This window comes from Leptonychotes weddellii, chromosome 1 (assembly GCF_054177405.1).
Source record: "Leptonychotes weddellii isolate Sample4059 chromosome 1, ASM5417740v2, whole genome shotgun sequence".
NCBI classification, from domain to species: Eukaryota; Metazoa; Chordata; class Mammalia; order Carnivora; family Phocidae; genus Leptonychotes; species Leptonychotes weddellii.
This window is the reverse complement of record NC_138369.1, coordinates 131767920-131781236: the sequence shown is the minus strand read 5'-3', so window position 1 is coordinate 131781236 and position 13317 is coordinate 131767920. Positions and strand designations below refer to the sequence as shown.

Here is a 13317-nt window from a genome sequence, read left to right as displayed (position 1 = left end):
CTTAATGGATCCATTTTCTTATTTTTCTTACCTTTTTCTTCTATTTTTTATTTCTTGATTTTATGTTTTATTTTCTAGGAGTTTTTTAAAATTTTACATTCAACTGTATTGAAATTTTTTAGTTCTGTGAGAGTTTTACTTTCCAAGAATTTTTCCTGATCCTCTTTGACTATTCCTTTCTTGTAGCATTTTATTCTTTTTTTTTAATTTAATTTTTAAAATTTATTTGACAGAGAGAGAGCACAAGCAAGAGCAGGGGCAGAGGGAGAGGGAGAAGCAGGCTCCCTGCTGAGCAGGGAGCCCGATGTGGGGCTCGATCCCAGGACCCTGGGATCATGACCTGAGCCGAAGGCAGATGCTTAACTGACTGAGCCACCCAGGCACCCCACATTCTATTCTTGTTTTACGGATGCAGCATTTCATTTCTCTGAGAATAATAATCATAGTTTTGCTGTTTTCCAATCCTTTTCTTCTAAATGTCATCCTTTTTTAGTTCGTTTTCATCCCTGTCTTTTGTGTTGAGGGCTTTCCTCAAATATCTGGGGAACTTGGGTTATCTGTATTGAATAGCAAGGCACTGGCACATGCATTGGAGACTGTGAGTGTGAGGAGGAGGTAGAGGGTGCTTGTTTACTGAGAGGGCCTCACAGTGGGCATTTCAGTGGGAACTCAGTTGTTTCATTGGAGGATCTCCAAATCACCATCTTTAGGCTGTTTTTCTTGTGCTTCTCAGTTTCCACAGAGAAAAATTCTGTAATCTCCTGCCTGGGGGAATAAGACTGGCAGCATTCTGGAAAACGGAGGGGAGATGTCAGGGAAGTGGGGGTTCAGGGGGATGGGTGTCTCAAGGTTCAGTTTGTAGACTTTCCCTTAATCCCCTTGTTTTCTCTCAGGGCCATACTTCTACTGTCTGCCTGGTATCTCCCAGCAGAGCTTATCTTAGTCTCTCCACATAGTAGCCCCGTGTTTTCTGCCAGCTAGGCAAGGGGCTGCTGGCTAGCTATGTGGGCTGGGTGAGGGGATCTGCTGTGTGACTGTTCCTGACTCAGACTTTTAACACACCTCCTCCCCAGCCTGCTTCCAGCCCACCCCTCCTTGTGCCTGCAGAGGTGCTTGGGGCCTCCAGTATCCAAGGCTGGTCTCCGGGTTATCTGGGAAGAATTGCTCGTTTCTTGTTGGCTGGCCTCCTGAGATCATTGGCTGAGTGGGAAAAGCTGAAAACCTTCCATTCCCAACCTAAATATGAGAAGTGATCTTACTTTTCTGTGGCTTTGTGCTTCAGTGCTTCTAGGTGGGATGGAGTTTTCACATTTCCCTGGTGTGTGGTGTTGGGGTGCAGTGTGGGGTACAGACACTGACTTCCCAGAGGGGCCTGGATTGAGTAGGTGACTAGTGCATCCATGCAGCCTGCTTGTGTAGTATGCAGCTCATACAGCTTTGTAAAAGGGCCTGAAGAGGAGTGGCGAGTTGGAGACTGGGAATGGGCTGGGCAGTGTCCTGGGGGAGGGTTGTTGGTGATTTGGGGAGGGGATAAGGTGGAAAAGTTGGTGCAGTGTCCTGAGAAGGGTTGGTGTGCCCTTCTGCCTCTGAAGTAAAGTGTGTTCTAGGCAGTGTGTCCTTGGGCCTGGCAGGAAGCTGGGGCTCATGGTCCTTGGCCTCTCGATCCCCAGGTGGTCCTGCCGATGTGGCTGTCCTCCACAAAGGTCTCCTCACTCATCGAGAGAATTTCTGACCCCAAGGACTTGAAAAAACTTCTCAGGACCCGGAATAATGTGCTGGTGCTCTACTCCAAATCTGGTGAGTACCCAACCTGGCCTTGGGGGTTATCCATCGGGGATGGGACTGTTTGGGTTTGGGGAATAGGTGGGAGGCAGAGACCTCAGGACCACCCAGGGAGGGCCCGAGGGTCATCAGGCTTGTCAGCTTTCCCCAGAAAATGAGGTAGAGGCACCAGGGAGTGTGCGTTCAGTCTCTTTTGGGTCCCTGAGAGGCTATTTCAGTTCCCTGTGATCAGTCTTTCTTAGGAAGAGCCTCTGGAGCCCTCGCTACATCAGGAGGGAGAGGGTGTATGTGAAGGGGGATGGAGGATGGTGGTCAGTGGGGATGGATGTTCTGGCTTCCTGGACAGGCACAGGCTGGCCATGATAGGGCATGCTTCGCCAGAGCTGTTGATTAACTGACGGGGCTGGCCAGTCGCCAGCTGAATTGGTCCCAAGCTTGGGAGCACGCACCCAGGCTGGCAGCCCTGGCCCATCCTGGTCCCCATCTGTCCCATTCTGGGGTCAGAACATGGGACTGAATTGGCAGCGGGCTCCAAGAGCAGGACAGAGCAGTTTCAGTGGGGGTAGGAGCTGTGGCTTGCCTCTTCTGACCTTGAGGCTGGCAAGGGCATAGTGGATGAAGAGAGGTTTGCTTAGCTCTTGGCTGCGACTTTGAACATCTGACTGTTGATGTTGTTCCAGCAGAGTTAAGTGTTTTCACTGCTCCTAAGGATGCCAAGTTTTTTGTGCCCTGGAGAAGCAACCAGTGGCTGGGCCAGTTCCGGGCATAGTTCTCCCTGGCAGCTCATCCTCGACACTCATTGGCACTGGGGCTGATGGATGTTTTGGATGTGTGTCTCTCCTGAAGCCTACATCCTTTAAGCACCCTGGCACTTGCTACTTCTTGCCCTTTTGAGGGCTTGGCACACACTTCCTGAGGTGGTTATTAGGAGCCCGGCATGTGTCTAGCATTCTCCGTTACCAAGAGTAGGGGGAAATTGAGGCAAGGGAGAAGCAGAGTTGCTCCTGAGGCCCGGGGTGCAGGGCCCTGAATAAGCATGGCTCACCCCCTTGAATGCTCGTGGAGCCAGGCGGTTGCCAATGCAGAAGCCCTCAATTCCTTCTCTGGGTTGGTCCCGTCATAGAAGCTCATCATCTTACACGGACTCTGCAAGGAACTCCTGGGACACACTCCTGTTTGCTCCTTGCCATGAGGGAGGCAGTGCAGGTTGTCAGAGAGCTTCCAGTTTACCCGTGGGGAAACTGAGGCAGAGGGAGACTAGCTGACTTGTCTGATGGCCACCGGCTGATAGATGATAGAGCTGGCCCTCTGTGCTGCCCCCACTTTGTTTCCTCTGCTGGAGGGTAGGAGGAAATGTGTTAATCCCGCAATGACGGAAGGGCTCTGAGATCAGGAAATGATTATGGTAGTTGTGGGGCAGGACGCAGGGCCTGGACCACTCTTACTTTCTCTTCTGCCCCTCACCTGGCCGCTGGCTCACTCATTGGCAGTGGGGTTCCAGTGCTTCCTGGGGTCCTCTCTGCCTTGGACTGCTGGGCGGCAGGACCCACGTGATGGTTTTGCCTTCCTGCCCTTTTGCCTGGACCTGCTGCAGATATGTGACCCTCAGTGGGCTGTGGAGTAGTGCAGTAACTGGATTTTCTCCGTTCCTATCCTCCCAAGCGGGGCCTCCCTTTCCCCTGCTGAAAGGTGGGGTTCAGAGGGGAAGTGCTTCATATAGCTCAACTTCAGCTTCTGCCCCCTGCCCCAGAGAGCCCTGTCTGAGCCCCAAAGCATGGTGGGGTGATGGCTTTCTCCCCCTCTGCTGCCCTCCTCCTCCAGTTGGGCTTGTGGGGGTTCCCGGGAGTGCCTCCTTCGGGTGGCTCCATGCAGCTCTCTAGAAAGATATTTTTTGTTCACTTACATGAAAGGCTCAGCATGCTTTGTATTCACAAACAGCTACCGTTATCTACGCTAGAAAAGGAGATCTGTGGAGCCAAATAATTCAGACATCATTTCTGCTCGGCTTTGGGATGTATCTTATGGTTTTTGGTGGAGGCAGCAGACCTGCTCTCCTTCCCAGTGTCTGCATGGGGGGCCCTTCACGTGAGCTCACAGGTGTGACGGGGAGAGGTGACGCATGGGCCACAGCCTCTCTGCAGCAGTGTTGGAATCCTGGCTGCAAGCCTCTGCCCCCAAGCTCCTGCCCTCCCACAGTAGTTTCCCATGCTTTGCCCACATGCCTGGACCCATGGAGAACTTCCTTTCTCATGCTCACTCCACCCTGCCCCAAGGCATAGTGCGTGTTTTTGTAGTTGACCCTCCAGGTACTGCGAGGGCTGGCTCTTCTGTCGCTGCTGGGGAAATGGGCTGTGAAATGTGACTTGGGTCCACTAGACAGTGGTCCATCTGAGTCTAGTGTCACATATAAACCTCAGTTAACCACCAGGTTGTACTGAGCCCCTGCTGAGGTGAGAATGTGATGCACAAGTAAAGGAAGGGTCTGGTCCCTGCTTTTGTCAGCTCCCAGCTTGGGCTCCAGGACAGAGGAGTGTGGAATTGGCAAACTTGTTCCTTACGTTAGTTACAGAATTGTAATCATTTGATTATAGAACTTTCACAATTTGTCCCAGAAAAGTAATGAGTCAGAGATTCTACTGAGAGTTGAAATCTGGCTGAGAGATTCTTGGAAGAGCGGGGCGTGAGGTGTGGCGTAAAGGAGGGGTGAGTTGGGGGTTCTGTGTCTGTGAGGAGGGCTCCAGAGGCTGGTGGGGAACAGGGGATTCTGAGAAGCGTTCTCACCGAACTATTGAGCTCAGGGTCAGTGTTGTTACTGGTGCCCTGGACCTCCCCTCTAGGACGGGTCTCCATCCTTCCTTACCCCTGAGGGAAGATGGCAAGAGGTGGTCCTGGGGTGCTCGGGCATATATGTTTAATGTTTTATTTTTTTACAGAGGCTGCAGCTGAAAGTCATCTCAGGTTATTATCCACTGTGGCCCAGGCCGTGAAAGGACAAGGCACCATCTGCTGGGTAGACTGTGGGTATGTCCTGGGGACATGGGGCGTGGTGGCTGGAGGGCAGGGCCTCCTTCGGGGATTTGGAGGGTGGGGTAGGGAATCGTCCCTGAAGAATGCTCTGGGAGAGAGGGTGTGCTGGAGAGATGGCGGTAGGAGAGCCTCTCTCACCTTACCGTAGGGTCACCTGTGGCCTGGAGAGGGGGCGGTTCAGGCTTCCCACCTGTTCTTTCCAGCCCCACCACTCTTCTTCCCTTTTTCCGTAGTGCTTTTACTTTTTACTCTGTTGTCATGTGTCACGTGATTTTTTCTTCCCAGTGGGTGGGAGAGGGGGCCTTGATGCTCAGAGGCAAGGTTATTTTCAGGGTCACCTGGTGGGCTTGCTTGGGGGAGGGGTCTGCAGCAAGAACCATGGGCTTTACCCCCAGCCCAGGTCATTGATAGAGCTCTCCACCGCCCACAGCGCGAAGGTGGTGGAACCAGCTAGTCCGAGGGCCTGCTGCCTTGCCTTCTGAGGTGGCTCCATTAGATCAGGCCTGGACAGGTGACTTTGTCCTTCCAAAGCTCTCTTCTGACCCGTGTCTCCCTGCCCGCCCCTGCCTGTCCTGGTGCCAGGGCTGCCCGTTCCTCCTCCTCCTCCTTCTCCTCCTTCCTGACCTCCCTCCCCCCCGAGACGTCCTTGTCAGTGTTAAGGTGACAGGACCAAACACCAGCCCACAGGCAGGTGTCTGTAGGAAGGGGGGCTACTTCTTAGGGTAGGGAAGCGGTTTCTTGATGGAATTCTCAGATTCTTCTAAGTGTGGGAGTTTGAATCCAGGGTGTGCTCAGCTTCCCTTTCCTTTCAGTCATTAGGAATAATTTGCACATCTGTCTGTGCATTGTGTGTGTGCATGCATATAGGCACACCCCTTCGTTACATAATTAGCTCTCAGTTTGGTGTAGATTGGCCTAAGTACAGAAAAGGCACAGAGAGAGTGAAGGAACATAGGAAAAAAGGTAACTAAGAGCAGGTTTGTCCTTTGTATGTTTGAGCACCTACTGTATGCAGGGCTCTATGTTGCACTTGGCGGATATCAGCATTTACATCCGCTTCCGACTGAGGACAGGAAGTGTTTCCAGAGTCACTGTGTCCAGCCACTTCTCACCTGGACTTTGGGTCTCTCAGGGTAGGGGCTTGGGAAGAGGAGGGGAAAGGAGAATATTGCATCGTTGTTAGTATGGGGAAGAGGTGGGGCTCTGCTGGGAAAAGAGGCAGTTCTTTTCCTGGACAGCCTACAAAGGGCTTCGTAACCTTTCCTGTAGCTGTTCTTGCCCGAGCCATAGCCTGGCTGCTAGCCTGTGGGTTAGCTGAGCTTCTCGGCCTCAGCTCCAGTGCAGTCTTCTTCCCTTTCAGTCGGAATTCTAGACAGCCGTTTTGTGAATGAACTTCTGGGACACACTGATTTATAAGTTTACGGCCTCAAGTTTGTCCTCCCCATGATTGGAGAGAAGTGACGGGAGACTTATATTTTGACAAAGCCCTGGATGAGACTGACAGAAGTCGTAGCTGAGTGGTGTTTGCTGCGCATGCACGCTCCTGTCTCTGGCCTCACATCTCCTGATTTATTCAAATACCAATTTAATGGAAGAGACTGCTCACCAGACATATGGTGAGATCTTGGCCACCGGTTAATCCTAGTTCATAGTTGGTCCAAAAGTGTTGTCTCCTAGGTGTGTCTCAGTCTCCTGCGTTTTCCCAGGAGTGCACCATGTGACTAGCAAAGCGACAGAACCTCTTCGAGGGGACAGGGCACTTTGGAATCTCCATATCTGGAGATGACACTGGCCTGCCAAGCTGGTAGAACCTATCACAGGGAGTTCTCAGGCTTGCAGGTGGCAGAAATGGGAAGGAGAGCTTTGATGTAGTTGCTGCCTTCTCCTGCAACATTCCTAAGCACCTACCGTATGCCTTGAGGTACACAGATGGAGAATAGCGTCCTCAGGAGCTCAGCGTGCAAGGCGGAAGCAGACACTGAACCCGGTGATTACAGTCCATGTGAGAAATGCAATCAATGGAGGCTGTGGGTGCAAGGGGTACCCCTTTAATCTGCCTGGAAAGGTTGAGAAAAGCTTCACGGTGAAAGTTGAGTTACCATTTGGGGCAAAGACCTTTGAGTACCAGGTCTTTAAAGTGCCCTGGCTTTCCCTGCAGGCAGCTGCCTGTGGTGTGGGCCCCGAGTACTGCCTGGGGTCCTCTGCTGCTGCGTGTGGAGCCAGCAGTCCTGCTCTGCTCCCTGCAGGGGCAGGACTAAAAGGGGGGAGGCCAGGGTTAGAACATTAGAATCCAGGGCTTTTTCGGAGACATGACGTCTGGAGTCAATAAAAGTGCCAATGGGAGAAATAATCCTGCGACTTTTGATGTGCTATGATGAAAATCTAGGGGGGCATCTTAGAGCTTAAAGAGGTAACCTTAAGACAAAAGGACAGACAGTTCCACATAGTTGCCACTCAGTTCATCCCTCTAAGAGGAAGTATAAACTGAAATGTTAATGGCTTTTAAAATAGTTTAGGTAAGTAGATGGATTATGGAGCTCTAATGGGTTGTGTTGGAAGCAGGAGTATCTGGGTCCAAGTTTGAAGTCAGAGGCAGGGTGCAGGGAGATCTTCCCAGCGCAGCCCAAGGGACAGAACTTGGGGCTCTAGTCCACGCAGGCCACTGGGGGTGGCAGTTCTCATGGATAAGCATTACACAGGGAACTCCCCAAGGGTGTGAGCTGGTTCTGCCCTGCTGGTCCTAGACTTCTGAAAGTGCCCTGTAAACCATTAGGGGAACCCACCACGTTAACCCTAGGGCCCGGTATGACAGCTCTCATTGTGTCCTAAATATGTTCAGTCTGTGTTTATGAATCTGAATGAGATGCTTCCAGGGATGGGCAGAAGTGCTCTCGGGAACACTTTCTCTTGCTGTCTGCAGTGGAGCGAGCAGGTGGAATGGAGCCAACGTCTGCTCACTTTTTATCCTCGCGGCTATTAAATAGCAGGTAGTCAGCCAGAGTGTGCCTCCCTTCGCACAGGCCCTCCTGAGGTTCCCCATCTCTCATCCTTTCCAGCTGTGCTTCCTGCTTTGCCAGCAGAGGGTTGGAGGCTAGAATGAGGATGCCAGTGCTTGTGGGGGGGGCGACGACAGGAAGGCCTCGAGTGAAGAGCCCACGCTGCTTTTCTCCCTTGAAGGGCAGGTGAAGGGAACAGGGGGCATTCTAGGGCAAAAGAAGACAGTGCTGTGGTGTGAAGTGTCTTTGAAGGTATGCGGGATAAAGGCAGAGGCCTGGGTTGAAGGGTCAGCTCTGCTACTTAGGAGCCCTGTGACCTTGGACAGGTCTGTTTCCTCATCTGTAAATGGGACAATAGTACATATTCTGCTGCCTTTCCAGGTCTGTGGTGAGGAGCCAGCAAATGGAAGTTCTTTCTAGAATATAATTTAAATGTGAGATCCCATTTTTACTGTTACTTTTCATCTGGGCAGGATTGTTCAGGGCACTGCCAGAAGAAGCCGAGGGGGAGAATGCGTGCATTCTTCAACGGTCCTTTCTTGGGGGTGGGTGTTGAGAGGATGCCCCTAAGGAAGTTCTGGGCATGAGAGTCAGCCCCAGTGCACAGGCTGTTTTGCTCTGACCCTTAAGAAGTTTGGGGATACAGTGGGACTTGTAGGACTGTAGGTCATGGGGCCAGGCTTTGAGTCTAGACGGACAGCTAATAGCTGCAGGACCTTTGGCAAGTCGCTGCCCCTCTCTGGGCTTCAGCGTAATCTTGTGTGAACCATGGAGTTCAATCTTCCAGTCTGTTCTCATCACTGAATAGCCTGGTTCAGAAAATCCTGGAAGCTGCCAGGTTTGGTGTGTGTGTATGCATGTGAGTATGTGGCAGTCTTTTTTTGGGGGGAGGGGGTCTTTCTCTGTGTCTCCCCCCGTTCTGGGTGTCTGCTCCTTATGTCTCTCCTGTCCTTCCCTCAGAGCTACTGGCCTCTCTCCTGCTTTGTTCCGTCCTCCTTACTAGTTTCTGTCACCTCTCCCCCATCTCTGGGTTCCTGCCTCCCCTAGTTTTTTGGTCTTTCTCCTCTTCTCTTCTCTTTCTGAGTGTTTCTTTTCCCCCTTTTTCTCGATTTTCTGGCTCTTCCGTCCCTACCCTTGCACGTGTGGCTGCAGGCACACGCACCCCTCTGTGTTGGTTTTCTCCCAGGTCCCAGGCCCTGTAGCTCATAGCTGTGAGCTGTCTGTAGGGTGTCTGGCGTCTGTCCAGGGATTTGTCAGCTCTCCCTTTCCCCTCACTCCACCTCCTGGCTCAAACCTCAGCAGCCACGCTCGGGTTGGCTGGTGGTGGTTGTCCGGCTGTGAAGGGGGTTGTGTGTGAGGCAGTTGGTATGCCCCTTGTGCCCCCCCAGCCTGGCATCGGGCTCAGCCCTGGCGCGGAGTGCTGCTGTCGGGGCGGCTGAGCTGGAGCCAGCATGCGGGAGCCGTGCCTGGCATGCTAATTCCTGAGGCTGATTCTCACTGGGCCGACACTGCATATCGGGAGCTCACGGCTTGCTTTTCCTGAGGGTGTAGGTCATTACCTAGCTGCAGTTTCCTTCTTACCTGCTCTCTTTCTCCCATTTGCTTTGCTTCCCCCAGAGCAGTGCTGCCTTCCCCGATCCCAGACGTGGGGCCTTCCAGGGCAGGCATCACGTATTTTGAAGTCTTATGTTTTCTTCTAAAAATTCTTTGAGTTTAGCATTTGCTTCTTCATATGTAAGCATGTTTAACATTACTTACCAGAGGATAAAGCAGACTCCCAGGAGAAGGGCCGTGTTTATGTTGAGGCTTCAGATGCCTCCCGGCACATTGCTCCATGCTCGTGGTGGGGGCCATGACCCTGCTGGGGAGCACAGCCTAAGAATCTCCAGGCTGGGGGTGGGCAGGAGGGGGAGGAGAGGGCACGCCCCCTCTCTTATTCCCATCCCTCTTATTAACTATGCTGTGTATGTCTTCCTTCATCCTGTGCCTTCTGGAGGTAGGTACCATACAGAACAGCCGAACCCAGGAGGATCCCTGTTGTCCCAAGTCCCTCATTAGAGGGTGCTACTTGACCCACCAAGGCTGGTCCAGGTTTAAGACCCCGCTGTTCCAGGCTCTTCTCTGTCTCCCACCTCATGCCCTCCCCCTGTTCTTTCAGGTTGTTTTGGGTACGTGGCACCTAGCAGTCACTCTGACAGCTTTTCTTGCTCACTCGCTCCTAGTCCTCTCCCATTTTCTTCATGTCTCAGGAGTGAGGCCCTTCCTACATTTCCTGACTTGCCCACCTCAGGGGCCACAGGTCCATCTGCTCAGAACCCCACCATGTTGGACCCGGCAGATGGGAGAAAGAGATTTATTGCTGCTTTAATGGGGCAACAGAACCTGGAAAGTCCAGGTTACCCAGGGGCATGCCGTGGCCAGGACAATATGCTCCGCGTCCGCCTGGCTGCAGGAAGCTGCCCCCAGCTTGTGTGGCTCTAAGGATGCCGACTTGCTGAGCGAGGACCCAGTTGGCGGGCTGGAGGGAGATGCCTGAGGTTCCGCTCTCTCTGTGTCTCCATCTTCTTTCCTGGGGTCTGGCTCCTGATTCACCGGTCAGGATATAGGCAGCCCGCTTTATGTTTTATTAGTACCGGGCCCTGTAGAGGAATTGAAAGCCCCATTCACCTCTTGTGGACAGCTCCTACATTTTGCAGCTCGGGAAACCACGGCCCCCACCAGAGGTCACAGGCTGGCTGATGGCAGAGCCGGATCTAGAAGCCGTCAGTCCCTCCAGCTGGCAGCTGGACCTTTCTCCAGGGAGAGTGTGGTTCCATAGGCTGTGATTTGAGAAAGGCACAGCTCCCCTCCCTGAGCCTCCAGCACCTTGGTTCTTCTCTTCCTTCTTGCTCTCGCCCCCCACCTTTCATCCCTGAGTCTGATTCCCTGGAGTGGGGGTGGCCAGCCTCTTGGATGACCGTGACCGCACATGAAGATCTGGTAAACACAGCGGCACGCACGGTAGCGGCCACCATGCTGCTTGCCGGCCAGCCCACAACACTTAGAAATACACGTGTGTGTGTCTTCGTCTCTCTGGCCTGGGGGTGGCGAGGGGTGTGTGTACAGGCCTCTGGAATCTTTCCCCCACATTCTCGGTAGAAGAGGGCTAAGGGGGGGTGGGGCGGGACAGGATGTAGCAGGTCTGGGTGAGCCAACAGCCGAGGGAGGCAGGGCTCCAGCCTCCCGAGCACACAGACCGGCTGGACAGTTCGCTCTTGCAGGACAGTCAGGGAAGTGGCAGGTGAGGGCCTTTGCACAGCAGTCCCCTCTCTGATCCAGGCTGGTTTTCTCCCTCCCTCTGCATCCCAACAAAGCCTCTCATTTCCCTGATTGCTGCCTTTGTCTGCCTGCCTTTTTCCGCCAGAGCCTCACTCACTGGCTGGGGAAGGGAGGCAGAGAGGAAGGTAGCCAGTAAATCAATTAGTTGTGCTTAATCTATCAACCCAGATCCTTTTAAGGTCCCGAGCTTGGGTAATTTCTCTTCCCTTCTTGAGCTCTTTAAGACTTTTATTGTTTGTACTGAATGATTAGCACGTGCATGTGCATGCACACACACACACACACACACGTACTCTGACAAATGGGAGGAAGGGGAGCCAGTCAGAGAAAGTACTATTAGGAATTGTCACCTGGCAGGACTCCTGGAGCTCAGGAGACAGAGCCCAGAGAGCCGAAAGTGTAGAGCCTTAGCCCAGGAGCGGCAAGACACCATCACTCACTCCCTCACTCGCTCCGGCTACGTAGAGTACCTGCTACGTGCCAGTCGCAGAGTCAGCTGTGAGCCAAACAAAGGCTTTCCCGGAGCAGACGTTTCCGATGGGGGTGATAGTGGACACGGTCGGATGTGGAGCCACACCACCATGGACAGAAAGACCACGGGGAACGGCGTGCAGGACTGCGGAAGGTGCGTGGCTGAGGCTCTGGGGTCTGGGCCAGAGGTGCTCAGATAGGCCGGGATGCTGCCTCCCCACAGACCCCTCTGAGCATACATGCATTGGCATTCGTGCACAGCTGTGTGTGAGTGTGGGGAGCAGGGGCGAGGCGGCAATCCTTGCAGAGTGTCGGAACCCAAGGAGGGAAGCGGGTTGCACCGAGTCTGCAGCAAAGAATCCTGGGACAGAGACAGCTGTGACTGGCTTAACTGGAGCGGGGGCCGCAGGCTGGGCCAGACCTGCAGCCCGGGGTCCATGCTGAGGAGTAGGCAGGGGCAACCTCTGTGCCCTCCGGGCTCCACTCAGCCCAGTCAGCTGCGTTGGAGCGTTAGCCCCTATGCCTGTCCTGAGCTCACCAGGGACCTACGGCTGCAGCAGCAAGACTTTTCCTTGGAGCAGGTTCTGCCAGATCAAGGCAGGGACTGGGGTTGGAGTGATTCTGAGCCCTGTCCCACCTCTCTCTGCTTTGTGGAAGTCACAGGAAGCAGCTGCCAGCTGCCAGGCTCGATGGAAGAGAGCCAGCATGGGGTGGCGCTTCTCCCCTCCGTTGACTGCCTGGTGAAGTCTGAGCGGCCCCCTCAGGTGTGGCAGTGGAAGCAGGCCGGTTGGGTGCCCCTGCTGGGTGTGGGATGGGGCTGAGGGAGGCCTGAGCTGCTCAAGATCGCTTCCTGCCCCGGCCGCTGTTTCTTGTTGCAATTGGGTGAACAGCAGGTGGTCACCCAGGAACAGTTGAGCCCGGCAGAACAAAGCTGGACAGGGCAAGTGCCAAGTGAACGCTTGTAAACGCCCCGAGTGGAGTCCTCTCTCCTGGGGGATGAGCTCAGGTAGGGAAAGGGCACTTTAGATGCAGTCGTTTGCAAACAAACCTACCACCCGTAGGCCTGGCTTCACCACAGAGCCCCTGCGGGAAGGGCAGGCCCAGGCTGTTAAAGCTCTTGTCAGTGAAGGTGTGTATGGCATCCCCACAGGGCTTTAGGGGACCCGTTTCCAACTCCCGGATTCCGTGGGCGGCCCTTCCCAGGGCTTTCTGCTGTATCCTCTCTGTCCTTCTGCATCTCCTCCCAGCCCCTGCTGATCCCTTCTCTCTGGATTCCCTGTCTCTAAGTGTCCTTGCCACATTGCCGTGTGATTAGCCTTTCCTTTTGGAATTCCTCATGCATTTCGTTTGAGTCCCTGCTGTTTGCCAGGCCCGGGGCTGGAAGCTGCGGGGGTTGCAGTGGTGGCTGCCCCAGGGAGGACTAGATAGGGTTGGGGTGGGGGCGGGAGGGTGGCCCCCTCTCTGACCCACACACATCTCTCCAGTCAGACAGGCTTCTTGAATTGCAAAGCGCATAGTCACACTTGAAATGAGGTGCCACAGTGTTGCTTGTCCAGTGATGAGTGTTGCTTTTAGAATGGAGCTGACTGGTTTGATTTGTACTGGGGGTGGTGCACAGCTGTGTGAAGCCGATGGCTGTAGAAGGTGGTGAGGTGTGTGCACAGGTGGAGGATGAAGGGGCTTCCCTCAAGTGGCTGTCATTCCTGGCAGAACAGAGTTTCTC

The 13317-nt window shown here is 53.8% G+C and overlaps 1 protein-coding gene across 2 annotated transcripts in view; it reads left to right on the top strand.

Annotated features, from left to right (window-relative positions):
* PDIA5 (protein disulfide isomerase family A member 5) overlaps window positions 1-13317 on the top strand; it is a 90165-nt gene that overhangs the window by 19005 nt on the left and 57843 nt on the right. Inside the window, exons 2-3 of one of the 2 annotated variants that reach the window (XM_006743383.3) lie at window positions 1671-1797; window positions 4716-4803. In XM_006743383.3, the coding sequence (XP_006743446.2) occupies window positions 1671-1797; window positions 4716-4803 (215 nt within the window). Of the gene's footprint in view, window positions 1-1670; window positions 1798-4714; window positions 4804-11588; window positions 11749-13317 lie in introns of those variants that run through there. The other variant, XM_031039228.2, reaches the window with a different exon arrangement.